General features: G+C 36.5%; 1 protein-coding gene across 3 annotated transcripts; it reads right to left on the reverse strand.

Moving 5' to 3' along the window:
- Positions 1 to 115: 115 nt before the first annotated feature.
- On the reverse strand, positions 116 to 15,440 carry LOC110681948. Of its 3 annotated transcripts, XR_002503361.1 has the most exons (8): positions 14,624 to 15,434; positions 14,450 to 14,525; positions 12,221 to 12,351; positions 12,053 to 12,123; positions 11,506 to 11,587; positions 879 to 913; positions 574 to 649; positions 116 to 467 (listed from the first exon to the last, which is right to left on the reverse strand). XR_002503361.1 is itself a non-coding variant. In XM_021858136.1 (7 exons), the coding sequence occupies exons 1-6, from the start codon at positions 15,014 to 15,016 to the stop codon at positions 596 to 598; spliced, it is 807 nt and encodes a 268-aa protein (XP_021713828.1). In that variant the 5' UTR covers positions 15,017 to 15,440; the 3' UTR covers positions 116 to 467; positions 574 to 595. The 3 variants fall into 3 exon arrangements, 2 of the variants coding, with proteins under 2 accessions (XP_021713828.1, XP_021713836.1); XM_021858136.1 differs by lacking the exon at positions 879 to 913 and having other exon boundaries at positions 14,624 to 15,440; XM_021858144.1 differs by having other exon boundaries at positions 116 to 649.
- Between the last annotated feature and the right edge of the window lie 636 nt (positions 15,441 to 16,076).

Raw genomic sequence — 16,076 nt, forward strand, 5'->3', positions numbered from 1 at the left:
GAGTTGAATGCAGTAGTAAAGCTCGACTGATAAATGGGTAAGCTAGCAACTAATAGATAATGAGGTACCCTTATATCAATGTTATAATCAAACCATATAAAAATATTCCAGACTAGCCACATCAAATTTTCTTATTGTCATACTCATATATCCTCAAATTTTGTATCTGTAAAATTTATATACATGAAAAATACACCTGAAATATTTCAACTTTTGAGTATCAAAATGATAAGTAATTTCCTCAAAAAAAAATAAAAATAAAAAATAAAAAAAAATGATACCAGTAAAAACAATCCTAAATAGCATCTTCGTTTCCTTTAAAAAATAAATATGAACAGGATTTTAACACAGGCCAATCCAAAAATTGAAGTGGGCAGTGATAGTAGCTGTTGATGGCATCTGTAACTCTGTAAGCATTGATAGCCTGTACCATCCAATCTATACCCCAAGGCTTATCCTCGCTCAACCTGTACGCAGGGGTAGTAGTCTGGTTAATATTGCAAAATTAAATGGTTCAACAATATCTGATCACGAGCCAATAGAACTTGGTTCATGGTCTTTAAAGCGGAGTACCAAGTTTTTCTGGGTGAACCAGTCAGGTGATCCAGTTTTCCATAACCAGAAGAAACATCAAACTCTCGATGCAGTCCTGAAAATAACCAGTACGCTTAGATTTTGTGGAAAAAAAGAGTTGTGCAATCACTTTTCACCCAAAAATTAAATAAAAAGGTACTACTCTTGTCTATCTTAAGGTTTTTGGAGATCTGTCAAGCAGCAAAGTCAAATGGTAGCAAACATGAAAGCTTTATGCTACACCTGTAAGTTCCAAAATAAATTCAAACTGAAAAATCGATAAAGAAGAGGTGCAAATAACCTACCTAGGAAGTCAATGTCATTTAAGAGGCTTTATCCCCTGCAAAAGTTAAACCAAAATTTAAAATCCTGCTTAATCACATATGCAAAAGCCTAATAATGGTGTATTATAGGGAAATTGGAATGATTTGAAAATCTAGTAATGATGTCATTGAGTTTTCATAAACTTATGAATTAGAGCTATCGATTCAGCTATTCAAGTCGGGTTTGGGTCGGGTCAAATTAAGTCTCGGGTTAAATCAAGATCAGGTTATGTCGGGTCAATCTAGCTTCAGATCATGTTCAGGTTGGGTCAATTTCAGTTAAAGTTATAATGGGTCGTTCACCTTTTTGGATATAGGTCGGGTTCATTTCGAGTTAAAATCAGATCGGGTTTAATTTCAGGTTCGGGTTGTGTTGAGTCGGGTTTGGATGGGTTAACAAGATGGTACATTCAGGTTCGGGTTAGTGTTGAGTCGGGTTCTGGTTCAAGTTCAATTCTAATAAATATCGATGTGGCCAAGTTGGACTATATAATTACGCCTTCCATAATTTGATCAAGCATCATCAAGATTTTATTAAACCTATATACGAGTAATAGATAACAAAAGTTATATAAGCTGACAAAAGATTTTATTAAATCGGATTGAGGGTTTAAAGAATTATACCAGTATATAAGCTGAATAAAAGGTACATAAAATTTTATAACCCTCATAACTCGGGTTCATGTTTTAATTGGGTCGGGTACTAGTTCAGGTTCGGATTGTTTTCGGGTCGGATTAAATCGGTTGATAGTTATTATCAAGTCGGGGACCAAATGGGTTTTCGGTTAAGATCAGGTTCACGTCAGGTTACATGTCACTAGTTTCACCCCATTGTTCGAGTACAAGCTGGTGTTAAGGTCGGATTCTCGGGTCAGGTCAGTTTCTGACAACTCTAGCTATAATCCACACTATTTAAGGAAATTTTGAGATTTCGAAATTGGTGGCAAAAAAAGTTGAGACCCTAGGGGATATATCTCAGGGTCATATAATGCCGTTTGAAGCCATATATGATCATTATATGTTGTCATAAACGTACACGGTAGAGGCTTGAGTTTACGAAATCAATGCAAGTTCTAAACGGGTAAAATGATCGTTTAAGGGCATATTGGATGTTTCCACTAACCCAATTGGACTCCCGGAGGATATTAGGGACCATGGTAAACATCTCGATAATTTTTATTTGAAGGCGAAAAAAGGTAAAAAAAATTACAAAATTGAAGGCTTATAATTCACGCTTTTTGATGAGATTTTTTGAGGTTTCGAGGTCCGAAGGCGAAAAGACTTAAGACCCTAAGGGTACATCTAGTGGTCATAAAATATCGTTAGAAACCATATATGACCATCATATGTTGTAATGAACGTACGTGGTAGGCTTGAGTTTACGAAATCACTTGAAGTTGTGAAAGGTAAAATGACCGTTTAAGGGAATATTGGATGGTTCCATTGACCCAATTGGACTCCCGGAGGATATTAATGACCATGGTAAACATCTCGACAATTTTTATTTCCGGGCAAAAAAAGGTCAAAAAATTACAAAATTGAAGGCTACAATCCGCGCTTTTAAAGGAAATTTTGAGGTTTAGGGGCCTGTGGCGAAAAGCCTTGAGACCCTAAGGATACATCTCAGGGTAATATAATTCCGTTTGAAACCACATATGGTCATTATACGTTGTGATAAACGTCCGTGGTAGGCTTGACTTTACGAAATCAGTGCAAGTTGTAAACGGGTAAAATGATCGTTTAAGGGCATATTGGATGGTTCTAACGACCCAATTTGACTCCCAGGGGATAGTAGGAACCATGGTAAACATCTCGGCAATTTTTATTTCCGGCCGAAAAAAGGTAAAAAAAATACAAAATTGAAGGCTATAATCCACGCTTTTTAAGAAATTTTGACGTTTCTGGCCCTCTGGCGAAAAGCCTTGAAACCCAAAGGGATACCTCTGGGGGTCATATAATGTTGTTTGAAAACATATATGATCATTCCATGTTGTCATAAACGTCCGTGGTAGGCTTGAGTTTAGAAATCACTGCAAGCCGTGAACGGGTAAAATGACCGTCTAAGGGCATATTGGATGTTTCCACCGACCCAATTGGACTCCCGGAGGGTATTAGGGACCATGGTAAACATTTCGACAATTTTTATTTGAAGGCGAAAAGAGGTCAAAAAAATTACAAAATTAAAGGCTATAATTCACGTTTTTTTGATGAAATTTTGAGGCTTCGAGGCCTGATGGTGAATACCCTTGAGACCCTAAGGGTACATCTCGGGGTCATAAAATGTCGTTAGAAGCTATATATGACCATCATATGTTGTAATAAACGTATGTGGTAGGCTTGAGTTTACGAAATCACTAGAAGTTGTGAAAGGTAAAATGACCTTTTAAGGGAATATTGGACGGTTCCATCACCCTATTTGACTCCTGGAGGGGTATTAGGGACCAAGGTAAACATCCCGGAAATTTTTATTTCCGGACAAAAAAAAAGTGAAAAAATTACAAAATTGAAGGCTACAATCCGCGATTTTTAAGGAAATTTTGAGGTTTAGGAGCCTGTGGCGAAATGCCTTGAGATCCTAAGGGATACATTCATACATCTCGGGGTCATATAATTCCGTTTGAAACCACATATGATCATTATATGTTGTGATAAACGTTCGTGGTAGGCTTGAGTTTACGAAATCAGTGCAAGTTGTAAACGGGTAAAATGATCGTTTAAGGGAATATTAAATGGTTCCAACGACCCAATTTGACTCCTAGGGAATATTAGGAACCATGGTAAACACCTCGGCAATTTTTATTTCCGGGCAAAAAAAGGTAAAAAAATACAAAATTGAAGGCTTATAATCACAGCTTTTTGAGGAATTTTGAGGTTTTGAGTCCCGCTGGCGAAAAGCCTTGAAACCCAAAGGGATACATCTCGGTGTCATATAATGCCGTTTGAAACCATATATGATCATTATATGTTGTCATAAACATCCGTGGTAGGCTTGAGTTTACGAAATCACAAGAAGTTGTGATTGGGTAAATATTGGATGGTTCCATCGACCCAATTGGACTCCCGAAGGATATTAGGGACCATGGTAAAGATCTTTGTAATTTTTATTTACGGGCGAAAAAAAGGTCAAAAAAATTACAAAATTGAAGGTTATAATTTGTGTTTAAGGAAAATTTTGAAGTTTGGGTACATGTGGCGAAAAGCCTGGAGACCCTAAGGGATACATCTCGGGGACATATAATGCCGTTTGAAACCATATGATCATTTTATTGTGTGATAAACGTCCGTGATAGATTTGAGTTTACGAAATCACTACAAGTTGTGAACGGGCAAAATGACCGTTTAAGAGCATATTGGATGGTTCCACCAACCTAATTGGACTTTTGAAGGGTATTTGAGACCATGGTAAATATCTCGACAATTTTTATTTCCGGGCGAAAAAAGGTAAAAAAAATACATAATCGAAGGCTATAATCCAAGATTCCAAGCTTTTTGAGAAATTTAGAGGTTTCGGGCCGTAGTTGCGAAAAGCTTTAAAACCCTAAGGGATAAATCTCGCCGATCTCGGGGTCATATAATGCTGTTTGAAACCATATATGATCATTATATGTTGTCATAAACGTCCGTGGTAGGCTTGAGTTTACGAAATCACTACAAGTTGTGAACGAGTAAATTAACCGTTTAAGGGCATATTGGATGTTTCCACCGACCCAATTGAACTCCCGGATGGTATTAGGAACGATGGTATTAGGATCCATGGTAAACATCTCGACAATTTTTATTTGAAGGCGAAAAAAGGTCAAAATAATTTACAAAATTAAAGGCTAATTTATGTTTTTTTTGATGAAATTTTGAGGTTTCGCGGCCCGATGGCAAATAGCCTTGAGACCCTAAGGGTACATCTCGGGGTCATAAAATGTCGTTAGAAACCACATATGACCATCATATGTTGTAATAAACGTATGTGGTAGGCTTGAGTTTACGAAATCACTAAAAGTTGTGAAAGGTAAAATGACCGTTTAAGGGAATATTAGATGGTTCCATCGAGCCAATTTGACTCCCGGAGGATATTAGGGACCATGGTAAACATCTAAGCAATTTTTATTTCCGGGCGAAAAAGGGTAAAAAAAAATTACAAAATTGAAGGCTACAATCTACGCTTTTAAAGGAAATTTTGAGGTTTAGGGTCCTGTGGCGAAAAGCCTTGAAACCCTAATGGATACATCTCGGGGTCATATAATTCCGTTTGAAACCACATATGATCATTACATGTTGTGATAAACGTCCGTGGTAGGCTTGAGTTTACGAAATCAGTGCAAGTTGTAAACGGGTAAAATGATCGTTTTAGGACATATTGGGTGGTTCTAACGACCCAATTTGACTCGTAGGGAATATTAGAAACCATGGTAAATATCCCGGCAATTTTTATTTCCGACCGAAAAAAGGTCAAAAAAATACAAAATTGAAGGCTATAATCCACGGTTTTAAGGAATTTTGACGTTTCAAGGCCCTCTAGCGAAAAAGCCTTGAAACCCAAAGGGATACATCTCGGGGTCATATAATGTCGTTTGAAAACATATATGATCATTATATGTTGTCATAAACGTCCGTGGTAGGCTTGAGTTTACAAAATCACTACAAGTTGTGAACGCGTAAAATGACCGTTTAAGGGCATTTCCACCGACCCAATTGGACTCCCGGAGGGTATTAGGAACCATGGTAAACATCTCAACAATTTTTATTTGAAGGCGAAAAAAGGTAAAAAAAAATTACAAAATTAAAGGCTATTCACGCTTTTTGATGAAATTTTGAGGTTTCGAGGTCCGAAGACGAATAGCCTTGAGATCCTAAGGGCACATCTCGGGGTCATAAAATGTCGTTAGAAACCATATATGACCATCATATGTTGTAATAAACGTATGTGGTAGGCTTGAGTATACGAAATCACTAGAAGTTGTGAAAGGTAAAATGACCTTTTAAGGGAATATTGGATGGTTCCATTGACCCAATTTGACTCACGGAGGGTATTAGGGGCCATGGTAAACATCTCAGCAATTTATTTTTATTTCCGGGCGAAAAAAGGTAAAAAAAATTACAAAATTGAAGTCTACAATCCGCGCTTTTAAAGATAATTTTTAGGTTTAGGGGCCTGTGGCGAAAAGCCTTCAGACCCTAAGGGATACATCTCGAGGTCATATAATTCCGTTTGAAACCACATATGATCATTATATGTTGTGATAAACGCCCGTGTAGGCTTGAGTTTACGAAATCAGTGCAAGTTGTAAATGGGTAAAATGATCGTTTAAGGGCATATTGGATTGTTCTAACGACCCAATTTGACCCCCGGGGAATAGTAGGGACCATGGTAAACATCTCGGCAATTTTTTTTTGGCAAAAAAAGGTAAAAAAAAATACAAAATTGAAGGCTATAATCCACGCTTTTAGAGGAATTTTGAGGTTTCGGGGCCTGCTAACGAAAAGCCTTGAAACCCAAAGGGATACATCTCGGTGTCATATAATGCCGTTTGAAACCATATATGATCATTATATGTTTTCATAAACATCCATGGTAGGCTTGAGTTTACGAAATCACTACAAATTGTGAGCGCGTAAAATGACCGTTTAAGGGCATATTGGATGTTTCCACCGACCTAATTGGACTCCCGGAGGGTATTAGGGACCATGGTAAACATCTCGACAATTTTTATTTAAATGCGAAAAAAAGGTTAAAAAAAATTACAAAATTAAAGGCTAAACATCACGGTTTTTGATGAAATTTTGAGGTTTCGAGGCCTGATGGCGATTAGCCTTGAGACCTTAAGGGTACATTCGGGGTCATAAAATGTCGTTAGAAACCATATATGACCATCATATGTTGTAATAAACATATGTGGTAGGCTTGAGTTTACGAAATCACTAGATGGTGTGAAAGATTAAATGACCATTTAAAGGAATATTGGATGGTTCCATCGACCCAATTTGACTCCCGGAGAGTATTAGGGACCATGGTAAACATCTCGAAAATTTTTATTTCTCGGAGAAAAAAGGTCAAAAAATTACAAAATTGAAGTCAACAATCTGCGCTTGTTAAGGAAATTTTGAGGTTTAGGGGCCTGTGGCGAAATGATAATTCCGTTTGAAACCAAATATGATAATTATATGTTGTGATAAACGTCTGTAGTAGGCTTAAGTTTACGAAATCACTGCAAGTTGTGAACGGGTAAAATGACTGTTTAAGGGCATATTGGGTGGTTCCAACGACCCAATTTGACTCCTAGGGAATATTAGAAACCATGATAAACATCTCGGCAATTTTTATTTCCGGCCGAAAAAGGTAAAAAAAAATACATAATTGAAGGCTATAATCAACGTTTTTTAAAGAATTTCGACATTTCGGGCCCGCTGGCGAAAAGCCTTGAAACCCTAAAGGATACATCTCGCCTATTTCGGGGTCATATAATGCCGTTTGAAACCATATATGATCATTATATGTTGTCATAAACGTCCGTGGTAGGCTTGTTTTTACGAAATCACTGCATATTTGTGAACGGGTAAAATGACCGTTTAAGGGCATATTGGATGTTTCCACCGACCCAATTGGACTCCCGGAGGGTATTAGGGACCATGGTAAACATCTCGACAATTTTTATTTGAAGGCTAAAAAAGGTCAAAAAAATTACAAAATTAAAGGCTATAATACACACTTTTTGATGAAATTTTGAGGTTTCGAGGACCGATGACGAATAGCCTTGAAACCTCAAGGGTACATCTCGGTTTCATAAAATGTCGTTAGAAACCATATATGACCATCATATGTTGTAATAAACGTATGTGGTAGGCTTGAGTTTACGAAATCACTAGAAGTTGTGAAAGGTAAAATGACCGCTTAAGGGAATATTGGATGGTTCCATCGACCCAATTTGACTCTCGGAGGGTATAAGGGACCATGGTAAACATCTTGGAAATTTTTATTTCCGGGCGAAAAAAGGTAAAAAAATTACAAAATTGAAGGCTACAATCTGCGATTTTTAAGGAAATTTTGAGGTTTAGGGGCCTGTGGCGAAATGCCTTGAGATCCTAAGGGATACATTAATACATCTCAGGGTCATATAATTTTGTTTGAAACCACATATGATCATTATATGTTGTGATAAACGTCCGTGGTAGGCTTGAGTTTACGAAATCACTGCAAGTTGTGAACGGGTAAAATGATCATTTAAGGGTATATTGGGTGGTTACAAAGACCCAATTTGACTACTAGGGAATATTAGAAACCACGGTAAACATCTCGGCAATTTTTATTTCCGGCCGAAAAAAGGTCAAAAAAAAAAATACAAAATTGAAGGCTATAAATCCACGCTTTTTAAGGAATTTTGACGTTTCGGGGCCCTCTAGCGAAAAGCCTTGAAACCCAAAGGGATGCATCTCAGGGTCATATAATGCCGTTTGAAACCATATATGATTATTATATGTTGTCATAAACGTCCGTGGTAGGCTTGAGTTTACGAAATCACTACAAGTTGTGAACGGGTAAAATGACCGTTTAAGGGCATATTGGATGTTTCCACCGACCCAATTGGAATCCCGGAGGATATAAGGGACCATGGTAAAATCTCGACAATTTTTATTTGAAGGCCAATAAAAGGTAAAAAAAAATTACAAAATTGAAGGCTATAATTCACGGTTTTTGATGAAATTTTGAGGTTTCGAGGCCCGCCTTGAGACACTAAGGGTACATCTCGGGGTCATAAAATGTCGTTAGAAAGCACATATGACCATCATATGTTGTAATAAACGTATGTAGTAGGCTTGAGTATACGAAATCACTAGAAGTTGTGAACGGTAAAATGACCATTTAAGGGAATATTGAATGGTTCCATCGACCCAATTTGACTCCCGGAGAATATTAGGGACCATGGTTAACATCTCGGCAATTTTTATTTCCGGGCGAAAAAGGGTTAAAAAATAACAAAATTGAAGGCTATAATCCACGCTTTTTGAGGAATTTTGAGGTTTCGGGGCCCGGTTTCGAAAAGCTTTGAAACCCTAAGGGATACATCTCTGGATCATATCATGTCGTTCGAAACCACATATTATCAATATATGTTGTCATAATTGTCCGTGGTAGGCTTGAGTTTACGAAATCAATAGAAGTTGTGAACGTGTAATATGACCGTTTAAGGGCATTTAAGCTGGTTCCACCAACCGTTTAATGGTAAACATCTTGGTAATTTTTATTTCCGGGCGAAAAAAGGTCAAAAAATTACAATATTGAAGGCTATAATCTGCGGTTTTTAAGGAAATTTTGAGGTTTAAGGGCCTGTGGCGAAAAAACTTGAGACCCTAAGGGATATATCTCGGGGACATATAATGTTGTTTGAAATCATATATGATCATTATATGTTGTGATAAACGTCTGTGGTAGGCTTGAGTTTACGAAATCACTACAAGTTGTGAACGGGTAAAATGACCGTTTAAGGGCATATTGGATGGTTCCACTGACCCAATTGTACTTCTGGAGAGTATTAGGGATAATGGTAAACATCTTGACAATTTTTAGTTCCGGGCGAAAAAAGGTTAAAAACTTACAAAATTGAAGGCTATAATCTACGTTTTTTTTTTTGAGGAAATATTGTGGTTTCGGGGCCCGGTAGCGAAAAGCTATGACACCCTAAGGGATACATCTCGGGGTCATATTATTCCGTTTGAAACCACATATGATCATTATATGTTGCCATAAACGTCTGTGGTAGGCTTGAGTTTACGAAATGACTTCAAGTTCTGAACGGGTAAAATGATCGTTTAAGGGCATATTGGATGGTTCCACTGACCCAATTGGACTCTTTTGAGGATATTAGGGACCATGGTAAATATCTCGGCAAATTTTATTTCCGGGCAAAAAAGGTCAAAAATTAACAAAATTGAAGGCTATAATCCACGCTTTTTATGGAAATTTTGAGGTTTTGGGGCCCTGTGGCGAAAAATGGCAAAATTGAAGGCTATATCCACCCCATTGTTCGAGTAGAGGCTGGGTTCAGATCATTGTCAGTTAAGTTCAGGTACTCAGGTCGGGTCAGTTTTTGACAGCTTTAGGGCTACAACACTTTTCCCCATCGGGCCCCGAAACCTCAAAAATTCCTCAAAAACTGTGGATTATATAGCCTTTTAATTTTGTAATTTTTTTGACTTGTTTTCGCCTAGAAATAAAAAATTGCCGAGATGTTTACCATGGTCCCTAATACCCTCCGAGAGTTTAATTGGGTGGGTGGAACCATCCAATTTGCCTTTAAATGGTCACTTTACCCGTTATCGTACATGCCTTTTGTATTGGCTATTAGCTTTCACGGAGCCTTTACGTCGTCGGATAATGGTCATATATGGGTCCACACAATATTATATGATCCCGGGATTCACTCCGTAGTGTTTCGTGAAATTCCAACACCAGATCCCGACACCTCCTAAATCGCTCCGATTTCGTGTATTATAGTAGAGTTGTCGATTCGAGTATTCAAGTCGGATTTGGGTTGGATCAAATCATGTCTCGGGTTAAATTAGGATCTGATTATGTCGGGTTAATCTAGCCTTATATCAAGTTCAAGTTCGGGTCGGGTCAATTTCAGTTGAGTTTATTTTTAGATCGTTCACCTTTCCGGACATATGTCTGGTTCAATTCGAGCCAAATTCAGATCAGATTCAATTTCAGATTCGGGTTGTGTGTGAGTCAGGTTTAAGTGGGTGAGATGGTACATTTGGGTTCAAGTTAGTGTTGAGTTGGGTTTTGGTTCAGGTTCAATTACAATAAATATTGATGTACTCAAGTTGAACCTATATTATTACGCCTTCCATAATTTGACCAGCTTTATCAAGATTTTATTAAACCTATATATGAGTAATAGAGAACAAAAGGTATACAAGCTGAATCGGATTGTGGGTTTACAGATTTGCACCAGTATATAAGTTGAACAAAAGGCATATAAAATTTATTAAACCTTCCATGACTCGGGTACAAGTTCTAATTAGGTCGGGTACTAGTTCGAGTTCCGATTGTTGTTAGGTCCTATTAAATCGGTTGACAGTTACTCTCAGGTTGGGTTCAGGTAAAAAAGTATTAGACCAAATTGGTTGTCGGTTAACATATGGTCAGGTTCCGGGTTACAAGTCACTAGTTTCAACCCATTGTCCGGGTACAGGTTAGGTTCAAATCATTGCCGGTTCAGGTCGAATTCTCAAGTCGAGTCAGTTTTTGACAGCTCTATTATGAATACAATATATGCACATGGTTATAGAGCTGTCGAACTTCAGAATACGTAACTTGAACACAACCAAGTGTGACAATTAACCCATAGCCATGTAAAAGCTAAGGGTTCGTTTGGCATTGTTGTGGCTTTCTGTTTTTTGGTTTTTTGTTTTATAAAAATATATGATATATGTCACATAATGAATAAAAAATTATTTAAACTTATTAAAATCATAATAATTTTGAAAACTGACAACAAAAAAAATGGAAACACCTTTTTCTTGTTTCATGTTTTTGGTTTTTAGTTTTAAAAAAAACAGGAAACTAAAAACCAAAAATGATGCCAAACAAACCCTAAATAATTTGAGTTGTTACCTTTGAAGCTCTTAACTCATTTACTGCCCCTCGAAGGCTGTCATCAGAGAGAATAAGCCGTGACAGTGCCCCTGTGCTCATCCTACAAGTTCAACAAGTAAATAGCAATATAATCAACTTTAAATAAACAGTAGGTGTACATACAAGCTTACCTTTGTGCTAGATGAGTATTCTAACTGTATAAATTTTTTCTAGGACCTCCTTCATGCATTTAAATCCTAATGTAAGACTACAAGGTCAACAATAAGATATGGTCCTAAAGTCAAGACTTTCAATACTTAAAAACTAATCAGGAGATCAGAGGATACACAGGCAAAATAGTGATTCATCTTATAGCAATAAGAGATTCCACATTAGCTTTGCAAGTACATAGCAGTTACATAGTAACAGATGCACATTCAGATTTTAGGGAGTCATAATTGAATCTTTACACAAAGCAAATACCATGAACCTCTCTAACTCACAAAAACAAATACCATGTACCTATACACAAAGCAAGGCATATATAAAAGTTGACAGAATTTACAGAAATACATTATGACGTTACCCCAAGTACTTGGAAGCATCTGATACAGAACCTTCAACTGCATAGATTAAATCTAATAATGCTTGCATACCCTGAGCACATAAAAAAGAAATTTGGTCTTACAAACCTTTGTATTATTGTTTTAAAATATGGGGGTGAATTTAGATGTTTGATAAAAATATGAATCACCTCAACAAATTTTGGATTATTGGATTTAATTTGTGGGCCGCATTCTGATCCCCTGATAGTAGATTTTGTTGGAAGAATTTGAAGAAGCTCTGGTGGAGGAGAATAAGCATTGAGATCCACAGGTCTTCTTACTGTCATACAGAAGATTAAGAAAGGCCAAAGTCATTTCAAATTAGTGTCACAATACTAGTTGATACAGTAAAGAACCCTATAGTCATGATCAAAAGACCTTCAGAGTGTTGAGGAGATTCGTTGAAAATCTTAGATAACTATGGGATAGATGATTCTGAAAGCATCATTTCAGGATTTCCTAAGGTTTGAATTAGTCATCTTAAAAACATAAAATTTCCATCACCAAGGAAAGCGTATTCAAAGGACACAAAATCAAGCATAAGATTTTGGTTCAAGCTGGTGATGAGCTCACCAAGAACTTAAGCAGCTCAATAATTAAGCCTCATGAAGCATAGGTGACACCAGATCTAAAACTAGTAGACCCTAGAAAAGGCCTCAGGTCATGGATGAGAAACCTTTTTGACACATCATTACAATGCATAATTATAAGGAAGGGTTCCTGCATACTCTTTTAGCTATGTTAACCAAGATCATTACAATGCATAGTTAGAAGGAAGGTTTCCTGCAACTCTTTTAGCTATGTTAACCAAGGACCCATTTTTTTTCCCCTCAGAAAGTCTAATTTGAAGCCTTGAAGGCTATAGTTCATGCCTAAAATGTCATTCTGTAATCAACGACGAATCTTGACAAATGTTGAGGGAAGGCTCCTGAAGTTTGCACCATGCAAACACAGGATTGACACAAAGTCATATCTAAAGATCTCAAATGAATTCTAATTGGATACCCCCCCCCCACTCCAGAGCGACTTTAAAATGTCAAGCAACCTAAATTTTGTATGACATCAGACAGTTGCTCCTTAAGCTTAATTAGGGGGTTATAAGTTATAACAAAATTATGCCGTAAAATCCGTTTAGGATTAGAGAATAGGCTCTTAAATTTGCCATCAGGCCCAGTCCTCTTGGGCACATAATTAATATACCTAACATACCACTAGCTGACAGTTTGACACCAACAAAGACAGTCATATAATTTTATTGAGAACTAAATTGGCCACCTACACGGGCTACACCGTACATGTAGCTAGATCTAAAATTGCCTCTCGGAAAACCAATATGAAAACTATTATGCCCAAGCATTTCTTTGGGGCAATCAACCAACACTGAACTTAAGGAGCATCACAAAGAAGACAAATCAAGTTACCTAATGACTTCCCCAAATTACCCATATTTTACAGGACAACACTACTCCTTTGAGAAGCCTCCTTTGATACAAAGCATTACTACGTGAAGATGCACTGAAGCCTATATTTCATGGCTTTGAGAAACCATAGTTCCAGGCACAACTAGTTTTTCACTAAATGTTCTACATTCGAGGTGCAATAAATGGTCATTTGCTTACATTATTCATACAGAAAACATTCTACTCACAAAGACTAACTATAAGTTTATAATCATGTAGTTACAAGAAGTAAGCCTGAAACAACTAGGAGTACAAGTCTACTTGATTCACAAGTCTTTTGAAAAATTTTAAGCTTATGCATCATACTTAAATATTCAACTATAAAAAGGGCTTCAAACTACTCCCTCCGTTTGTAAATACTAGCTCCAATTTCCATTTGCGGCCGTTTTTAAATACTTGCTCCATTTCCTTATTTGGAAAGCTTTTACAATATTTAATTAATTTCTCTCACCTATTGGACCCAATATATATTCTCTTTCCTCCAATTCTTTCCACTACTTTTGCTTTCTACAACTTTTTATTCTTCCACCAACCCCACTAACTCCATATTTTATTACTTTCTCCTAAAACTCCGCGCATGGAGAAATGAAGCAAGTATTTAAAAATGGAGGGAGTAACATACAATCAAAGGAAGAGATTGTGAGAGTATGGCAGCAGTTGGAGCATCGCTGCGCCTCAAAACCATTGACACGTATGATACAGAACAATTTCGTAATCACTACATGAGGATTTTGGGAAATTTTCGCAAAAGCACCTATCAACTTGATTCACAAATTTCTCCACATCACCTTACAAATGCCATTGATATAATGCAAAACCCTCATAATCTAACTCAAAGTTCCAAACTTAAAATTCAGAACAACCAAACTAAAACAATCAAATAAAGGGCAATACAGGTACATAAAATCAACATCTCACCTTTAAGAGCTAAAAGAGCGCGAAGCCGGGCCAATGCCGAGGCACGATTCATATGCTGTGATCGATCCTCAGCTGCCTAAACATTGAACACAAAACAATCATAAACCAAATAACCAATAACAAAATACACAAACAACACATAAAATACACAAACAGAAAAACATTTCACAAAACCTGAGCAATAACCCCAGTTGGAAGATGTTTAAGACGAACAGCACTCTCTCTCTTATTTCGATGCTGCCCACCTGGCCCAGAAGACTTGAATGTCTCCATTTCGCATTGACCCATCAATTGTTCATCTGATAGTTTCAAAAACCCAGTTTCATTTTCACCAAGATTATCACACACACTTCCAATTTTCTCACCTGCAGCAGAAGAAAACCCCAGAATTCTTTGATGATAAACCCTTAAATTTGGCAAATTCCTTGTAAATGATACAATTGGGTTTTGGTGGGGTTTAATTGCAAATGAAATTGCTCTTTTTGGGCAGAGATTGGATGATAAATAGGGCATAAATTCTATAACTTTAATTCCTCCCAATTTTAAACAGAATGGAAAACGACCCATCAAGTATAATAAACAAATTAGAACTAGGGTAAGAAATTCAATCAGTATGAATATGAAATACTTTGTAATAAGATGAATTTAAGCAGAATAGGATATGAAGAAGAGTGTATAAAATGTGGGTAAAGATTGTAAATTTATTTGGAAAATTGCTCCAATTGTGTGATTTTTGTTATAAATAAGGTTAAAGTCGGAAAATTTTGGATTTTTCTTCAACGAAATTTGATGATGAAGTTGATTTGAAAATGTGAGAAGAAATTGAGAGGAAGAGGATACAGAGAGAGACAGTGAATTATGAGGAATTGTTGATGGGTGAAATTGGGCAAGTAATTGTTTTCGGGTCTACTGGGTTATTGGGCTGAGCTCTACCCCGACAGAATATACTGTCCAAAAAAAACCAAAAACCAATACGGTTCAAAATAAAAGTTTATTTGTTTTTTTTTTTTTTTTTGAAGGCATTCAAAATTAAAGGTTATACAGTAATTAATTGATGTAAAAAATTACAATAAAAAAAAAGTTCACACAAAAAAAAATGTGATTAAAGATCAAGAAACATTAAAAAAAAAAAGTATGTTCTTTTAATTTTAATTGTGTATTCCTTTATTTAATTCTTTTGAAAACATGATGTGCATCATGTTATAGGATTGGAATTGTGATGATCACTAGTTCAATACCAAAGAATTGATAAAATATATACAAAAATAATACCAACTAGTTTAGTTTTAAGTTTTTAGGGAAATACTCAAAACCTGAGATTGAATTCCGTCTACATCATTGTCTTTACAGTTCTTTCAAACCATTTTTTTTCTACCATTAATCTTAATTTGCCTATGGGGTGAGAAAGTTGTTGCAAGAAGTCAAGAATATGATGCACAAAGAGTAGTATAATAAGCAAATGGTACCCATTGATCATATTTAATTAACTATGCTGCCAACAAACAATGGAATACCTTGCAACTAAAGTATATCAGAAAAGATCCATCCTTAAAGTTTTGGTTATCTTAGATATTAATCTCATCTTTACTTCTAAGCAATAAGCTACATAAACCATAGCATATAAATA

The sequence above is a fragment of the Chenopodium quinoa genome, unplaced genomic scaffold, assembly GCF_001683475.1.
Source record: "Chenopodium quinoa cultivar QQ74 unplaced genomic scaffold, ASM168347v1, whole genome shotgun sequence".
NCBI lineage: Eukaryota > Viridiplantae > Streptophyta > Magnoliopsida > Caryophyllales > Amaranthaceae > Chenopodium > Chenopodium quinoa.

What these genes read in the sequence shown, in the direction of transcription:
- LOC110681948 (XM_021858136.1), bottom strand. Translation starts at nt 15,016, where the DNA reads ATGGGTCGTTTTCCATTCTGTTTAAAATTGGGAGGAATTAAAGTTATA. An exon ending in CGCTCTTTTAGCTCTTAAAG is followed by an intron (nt 12,352 to 14,449) that starts GTGAGATGTTGA and finishes TCTGTATGACAG; the next exon opens with TAAGAAGACCTGTGGATCTC. An exon ending in ATAATCCAAAATTTGTTGAG is followed by an intron (nt 12,124 to 12,220) that starts GTGATTCATATT and finishes TTATGTGCTCAG; the next exon opens with GGTATGCAAGCATTATTAGA.